This window comes from Symsagittifera roscoffensis, chromosome 4, assembly GCF_963678635.1.
Source record: "Symsagittifera roscoffensis chromosome 4, txSymRosc1.1, whole genome shotgun sequence".
NCBI classification, from domain to species: domain Eukaryota; kingdom Metazoa; phylum Xenacoelomorpha; order Acoela; family Convolutidae; genus Symsagittifera; species Symsagittifera roscoffensis.
This window is the reverse complement of record NC_087065.1, coordinates 21999776-22007102: the sequence shown is the minus strand read 5'-3', so window position 1 is coordinate 22007102 and position 7327 is coordinate 21999776. Positions and strand designations below refer to the sequence as shown.

General features: G+C 32.7%; 1 protein-coding gene across 1 annotated transcript; it reads right to left on the bottom strand.

Annotated features, from left to right (window-relative positions):
* Positions 1-605: 605 nt before the first annotated feature.
* Positions 606-1788, bottom strand: LOC134844705 (uncharacterized). Its single transcript, XM_063861519.1, has 2 exons — positions 1343-1788; positions 606-836 (listed from the first exon to the last, which is right to left on the bottom strand). The coding sequence occupies exons 1-2, from the start codon at positions 1724-1726 to the stop codon at positions 702-704; spliced, it is 519 nt and encodes a 172-aa protein (XP_063717589.1). The 5' UTR covers positions 1727-1788; the 3' UTR covers positions 606-701.
* Positions 1789-7327: the final 5539 nt, after the last annotated feature.

Below are 7327 nucleotides of genomic sequence, written 5' to 3'. Positions count from 1 at the left end.
ACTCTTACAATTTATTCGTTAAAAATTGACAAATCACATTCTAAATAAAACGAAATTATGAGATAAAATAATTTATGACGTAATCGGACAAAAGTTTCTAGAACGAAATTTCTTGCAGGATGAATCTGTTTGCACCATTGGAACTCTACTGTTTAACGGTTACAAAAATATAGCGAAAAAATCTATTGCTAAACTGTTGAATTATATTGACCTAAATTACCCCAATAAACACCGACAAACATTCAATCATTGCTGCTGATATTAGAGCCAAGAATGTTTATTTTCGGCACATATTTCCGATTTTTGGTTCATTAAAAACTATTAAATGTATTTTAGAAATTTTGGCATTGTTCTCGGCACTCTATCAACTTAATTTTAGCTTTGAAAACAACATTTCATTCCGTCAGCGCATTATGAAAAAAAGTTTCAGTTTAGTAGCGGGCTTAGAGGGACTTAAAACGTCTTTTTTAAAATTCGCTGGCATCGCAAAAAATTTGTTCAAAAAAGAGTGTTTTTTTTGTGATATGGCAGAGTTCAGAAAATCAAATTGTTTGACTTAAAAAAGGCCAACAACATTTTAAAAAATATTTTGAAAATACGCTCCCCCCTCGAGAAATTCCTGTTCAGCACCAAACGGTTTGTAACTCTCCGTTTTTTGCCGTGCCGAAAATAAACATTACTGATTTTAACTCATGAATTTTCTATTCATTCTCTTCATCTTCGGCTGAAAGATGATCAATTGGTTTGAACACCTTGTGCACCTTCATCCCATTGCACTCCATGTTTTGTCTCATGTTTCCCTCCTCATCAATGTATCGAGTCACCACTGCAGTCACCTGTTGAGCATAACATAAAATAGACAGAATCATTGAATGAATGGAAATAATAGATAACAAAAATCTACAAATCTTTCGCATCTAAAAACTTGATGATCCGCAATCGGTTAATTTGATGATCCGTCCATAGGAATTTTGAAACTCGAAACAAAAAATCCGCAGGCCGTAAAATTTATTTCATCAATAATTTAGTAGTCATTGATAAATTACTTTCGTAACCGTTGTTGAAGGCTTCCGCTATTTATTCACGGAACTGATATATAATTGCTTTTTTGAACAGTTTTTGCTTGATTTCAATCCCCCCTTTTTCCATCCCCCACCTCATATAAGCATCATTTAAGGCGTAATGAGGAGTTTTACAAGGTAAATATGCCGACCAAAAACGTGTGTCGTGGCCTAATTAGCCTGCATGCCAATTTTTGTAACACTCGGTCAAAGTGAACAGTAAAATTACTTGTAAAATTTCGCAGGTGGGGAAATGTAAAAATAGCCTAAAATTCTAAGACCTGTTGGTTTTGATTAGTCGGAATGATACACTGCTTCAACACTTCACCATTTTCAGTCAACTTGAAATAACTCGTGAACCTATTCAACTGCACCACGTGATCTTTGATTGCGTCATCTTCGCTGTCGCCTCCTTCCATTTTTGGTTCGAAGGGACCCAAAGTGTATCGCAACATGTCATTAGGTGCCTGGAACTGACTTGTCATGGTGAGGTAGAACTTTCCAGGGTATTTTGTTGAGCCTTTGAATCGGGCGATGATTTTGCCCTGTTTCATCAGACTGCTAATGAACAGATTGAGGCCCAGTGCTTTGTAGAAATTCCTGGATGCTTCCACGTCTGACGATTCAAGTGGCAAAAGTTGCCATGTTTTGCAAAACTTTTCCATACGGTTGAACTTATTGAAATATGTAAAATCACTCAAGTTAAAAGTAACGCTTCAAAGACACTAAGCCATTTGAAAAATTGAAGTAAATATTAAATACTATATTAAACGCACATGAAGTTTAAATTGCAACACAATAGATGGTCCAGTGGTTTCCTACTAATTATGCGCTATTTTCCATGGTTTCTGGTTTTGAAAATGAGCTCTAAGTATATGTGGTCTGCGAATGATCACAAATATTCCAAAACTTTAATTCCATATAACAAAAATGTCCACAATTCAAAACATACACAAAATTTGTCCATTAACTAGATAAAATCATATAGCAAGTATAAACGACTTACCAGCGTATAACTTTGTTACAGAAAGCAAAGGACTTCAGGATTTAGAATTTTTGCTCTCAAAATTAGATTTAAAGAAAAAAAATTGCTCAAAAAATCGAGAACAGTTTCGTTTCCTAGCTTGAAATTTTTCAAAATGTTCTGTTGATGCAATGCGAAACTTCTGAGGTAAGAACTGCTCTTCAGAAAAAATTCTTGCTTATAAAATTCTAGAACAAAAAAATTTACGTGACACTAATTAATTAAATATAAACAAGACTGCGCCCATCTGACTGCAGCCATCAAAGCTCGGCATTTTTTTTTCAGTTAATTGTAAATAGTTTCGGCCCATTTTTTTGTCGCTTTGTTTCGTCGTCTTGATCTGTCCTTCTGTTGATTGGGATAAAGTAGAATCTCATGGAACTTTTACCTGTCTCTTACGACATTTTGAGTATAATCCCAATGAAGATTTGGTTAAGGAACAGATCAAAATTCATTAGTTTTGTTCAACGAAAAATTGGGGGATGTGAATAAATCTTAAAAGCAACATAAAATTTGCTTGCTCAAAATCCCAATGCTACTTTTTTTGAATAAAACTATTTTTTTCAACCTCGTCCTTAAAAAGGTTAAGTTTTGGTTCGTGACATCGAGTTTTGTTTTGTCGAGGAATGTGCACATGGAAGGATGGCTACCTTGAAATAGATTGCAGTTAATTTGTAGTTTGGATCAATTAATACTTACAGTTATTGTTGTTCGGGTTAAGTCAGAAAGCTGCTGCTTTTGATTCGTCTCAAAAAATCACGGGAAATAAGGGCACGCGACTATTTCCTTTTGTTACCCTTTGACATAACTTCATAGAAAATAGAAAGCAACCTCGTTTTAGCTTTTCACTTTTTTCATTTTTTTGATGACTTGGTCACAAGCAAGCTCAACCATTTTGGCGTTCGACCAATTAAGGAAACTTTGAAAATAATTCCGCTTGCGATTAGCAAGCGCTATCAAAATGGAATAGATACTTTTTTCGGACTAATAACTTGTTGAACACAATTACTTGAATCACTTGATATCTTGTCTCATAATGAATTCAAGTTTTTAAGCGTCTCCGGCACGCTTAGCCTGGAGGTAACGAATACGCAAAGACCTGGGAAGGCAAAGACCTCTGATTCAAATCTGACCAGGACCAGTTTTTTTAAATTGGAAATGTTTAGTTTCAAAAAAATTGTTATATGATTATTTTTGCCTTCTTATGTTTTTTGACTTAGTTGCCACATCTTAGAGTTTTTTCCTGTATGCATTTTTGATTGTAGTTTTTTTTGTGTTTTCTGTTAATCCTGCAATATGTAATTCTACTAGCCTTGACTTTGTATATTTTCCCTTTCGAGGGAACAATTAATTGATTGCTTTCCTCCGGACCGCACACAAAGTTTAAAATCTTAGAATAGAAATTATAGTTGTTTTTTGATTTTCAGTTTCTGGAAAACGGTTTATCGATTCTCATTAACGCCATCAAATGTGTTTCTGGGCATGTTTTCCTCAAAAAGAACATCATTCTAAAAAACATTTTGAAGTTTTTAGTTGTGGCTACCTCGAGTTACCTGGACTTAGTTGCTTGCTTTTCTGTCTGCTAGCTTCAATGCTCTTTTTGTGGTATCGCAAAAGATGCGATGCTTGACTTACGATAACACAATTTATTTTTAGTTTTTTTCCTCGATGAGTAAAAATTTTTTTGGATGCAGATCTATTTTTTCCATGCAGTTATTACTATCTCCGACACAGCTTGTGGGGGTTCAAACTTTTCATCAGGTTAAATTTTAACACTGATTTTGACGAAAAGTAGCTGACATCTTTTTCAGGTTTTTTCCCATTGAAGCCCCTCCAATAGATTATAGCTCCTTCAATAAAAAAATTCTGACGAAACATATAAACACGCACAGTGAAAAAGCACAAGCATCTGTTTTGTGCTTAGCACGTATTTCTAGGCAGCGCTATGTTCAATTGAAACAAAGCATTGATGCGCACCTGTAAGAACGCACATACGAATGAAAACACAAGCTTGTTCTAAAATCATTTTAAATTTGGCAAATTTGGGGGGCTATATTTTTTCTTCCGCTACGCCGAAGAGGCTAAAGGGAAAGTGTTTTCCAGTTAAAATCGGCTAAAGTTTTATCACAATTTTATCTTTTATTTGTTCTTTTTTTTGTTTTCATAACGCTTATTTCAGTCATTCATTATTAAAAAAAAAACTGAATTTTCTGATAGTTTCTAATTTTTTTTCTCCATTCATCGTTGTCGAAACCTTCTGCGCTACTTCCACAGCAACCAGCTCACCTCGTTGCCTTTGATGCATCTAAGATGCTGCAATTCAATATCAAAAGCAGCGGTCAAGATCGGACCAGATTTTTTGTCCGTTTTTTATTAAAACAATTAAGAAAAAATTGGTTTATTACTTCGACATTTTTAATCACCTTGCAATTTGTGTGCTATTTAGGTCCAATAAATGCCCGCAGTTTCATTAAACAAAAATAAACCAGCACGTGTTTTCTGTCTAATGTTTTAAGCAAAATTTTAATATTTCCGAATTACGCAAGATGTTTTTGAAAAATTAAACAATTTTAGGTTTAAAAAACTTTTTTTTCTAATGGTATCCTAATTAATTAACTAAGAAAATTTATTCAAATTCGTTTTTTTTATTTCAAATCAATTTTAATCAAAAGTTTTTTTTTATAGTTTTGAATTTCTGCAAGGTTTAGATACAAAATACTATTCACAAAGAGTGTTTGCTGTAACAATTTTGATTAATTTTGAGTTTAGTTCAGTGATTTCAAATAAACTCCTGGTTGCCCTCCTGGTTCCAGTACAAAAAATAAAGACACACTGATCACTAAACTTTAATAGTAATACCACTCCACAAAACAAAAACTGGAGAAAACAACGCAAATTTTGAGGATGACTCTATCCTAATACTTGTCATTAATCCAGACAGCAATCCATCACAAGGACAACTACAATTTTTGATACAATCTCATAGCAAATTATTTTACAAAGGCCATAGTTTATGTTGAAACAAATTTCCAAAAGAAGAAGTATGAAGAAACTTAATCGACCACGACTTACCAAGTCTGTGCAATATAACCTCACAATATGGAATATTCCCAAATGAAATCTTACCACCAGTTTGAACTAATAACAGCCTATCGCATAAAATACAAACAGATGACATAGAATGAAATTTTTCAACAGTTTTTACAGTAAGCTATAAAAACATACGATATCAATGTTCACAATGAGCGGCTTCAATTTTCTCAAATGATAATTTTTTAAAATTATGTACAGTTAAATATCCATCTTAAAGGCAAACGAAACATTTTATGCATAACCGCAACAAAAACACTACATGCAAATGTAGGGCAAGAAATTTAAATTTATTTTCAAAAATTGAAGAGAAACATGAGAAATTCATAAGAATACTGACACAAACGTTCTAGTAAAACTCGATATTAGTAAAACTCGAAAAAAATTACTTTGCAAACAAAACTACAATGAACAGCTAAACCAGTTCCCTTTGGTAAATATTCATCTATGGATCATCAAACATGCAGACCGATAACCAAAAAACTTTCTTCATTAGAAAAAAAAGCAAAACAGAAATCGTTATTCAAAGCTTAACTATGATTTTTTTGCCAACAATAATATCAATAAATCATAAAAAGACCAAGCTCCTTCAAAACAATTGCAACCCTCAGACTGTACCTATTACCACAAACAACCTAAATTTACAAACTAATAATCAATCAGCTTTCATGATAACAAAACTATTCAAACAAATCAATCTGAAAAGTATCAATTTTTTCATCAAGACAAGCGGTACAGACAAAAAAATCTAAACAATTTCTCATAAGATGAAGATTCTTTTCCAAAAACCCAGGAACCACTATCTGATTTTGTTCAACTAATATATAAAAATTACCACAAAAACAACCATTATTTTTCGAACCCCATTTAGACCTACACAATGCGGAAAAACAACAAATTAAATTCCAGGAAAACCAAATCTCACCTGAAACAATAAAAACGAAATACCCTTACCATATTGCTTACAATAACTTGAGATCGGTAGGCATCAGGTCCCGGATTATACTCAAACACCAAATTGAGCAGAATCAAAACAAATAACAAAAATCAATACCGTATGGGTGAAAAATCACTTACATCGAATAAACGCCAATGGTTTTCACAGTAACATACCTTCAATTTTCAGTTCAAGACTACTTAAATGCCGTAACAGCAAATCTGATAATAAAAACAGGCCCAGAACCTATAACAACTCAATTCATCACCAAAACTAGAACATGCAGATACAACAATAAAAATAAAAGAAGCAGATAGTTAAAAGTTACCATGAGTTTAAATTACTTCAATAACTACAACCTTTGTCAACAATCAACACGACTCTGAAATTGAATTAGAAGAAACAATCACTGAAATACTTCAAATATAAGACACAGATCTACATTTTAAAGGAAAGCCTTCACTCAAAAAATAGAGTAATTTTTGTAGACGATACGTACACAGTATCGCCCAGTCTCGACAAAAATCACAATAAATCAAATTGACCACCAAAAGATAAATAACCGAAAGAAATTTTTTAGCAATACAAGAAAAAAGAAAAAAATCATCAATTCAAATATTCAAAGTAGAATTAATATTGGAAGTCCACAACCATCAAATTCTAACTACTACCAATTTCGATCACCATACTATTTTAACTATAATTTTTTAATTTTTTAAATCTGAAACGCAACATAATTTCTAAAAAAACAATTGATACAAAAGCTTTTCTGCTTCAGAAACTAATATTCTTTAATGACCAAGATCATTAACACTTCTTCTTGGATCAATAACCTAAAAATTTTCGACTTTGTTTTAACTAAATTTGTCAAGGCTTCTCCTTGGATCTTTAAATTTAAAAAACTCCATATTACCTTTCAATAACAAGACCATCAAAGTTTCTCCTTGGATGCTTAATCTTCAAAAGTTTCATCCATTTCCTTTTAAAAAATTAGACCATCAAGGCTTTCTTTACATCTACTAAATTTAACTCTTTCATATTCAACCTATCTCTCGAAATAAAAGTCTAACGACCCATGATGTCCATTCATTTTCCAACCCTTTCAACTACTCCGGACTAACTGACAAATTTTCCTATAAACTGACTATTCAAATTAGACTAGTTAGTGAAGAACTTCGGTTGCTCATACTTCACTTGATCCCCACTTCTGGTTTG

Excerpts from the sequence above, each read along its gene's own strand:
- LOC134844705 (XM_063861519.1), bottom strand. The coding sequence starts at position 1,726 with ATGGAAAAGTTTTGCAAAACATGGCAACTTTTGCCACTTGAATCGTCA. Across the intron at positions 837-1,342 it reads CGACTAATCAAAACCAACAG|GTGACTGCAGTGGTGACTCG; the intron begins GTCTTAGAATTT and ends TATGCTCAACAG.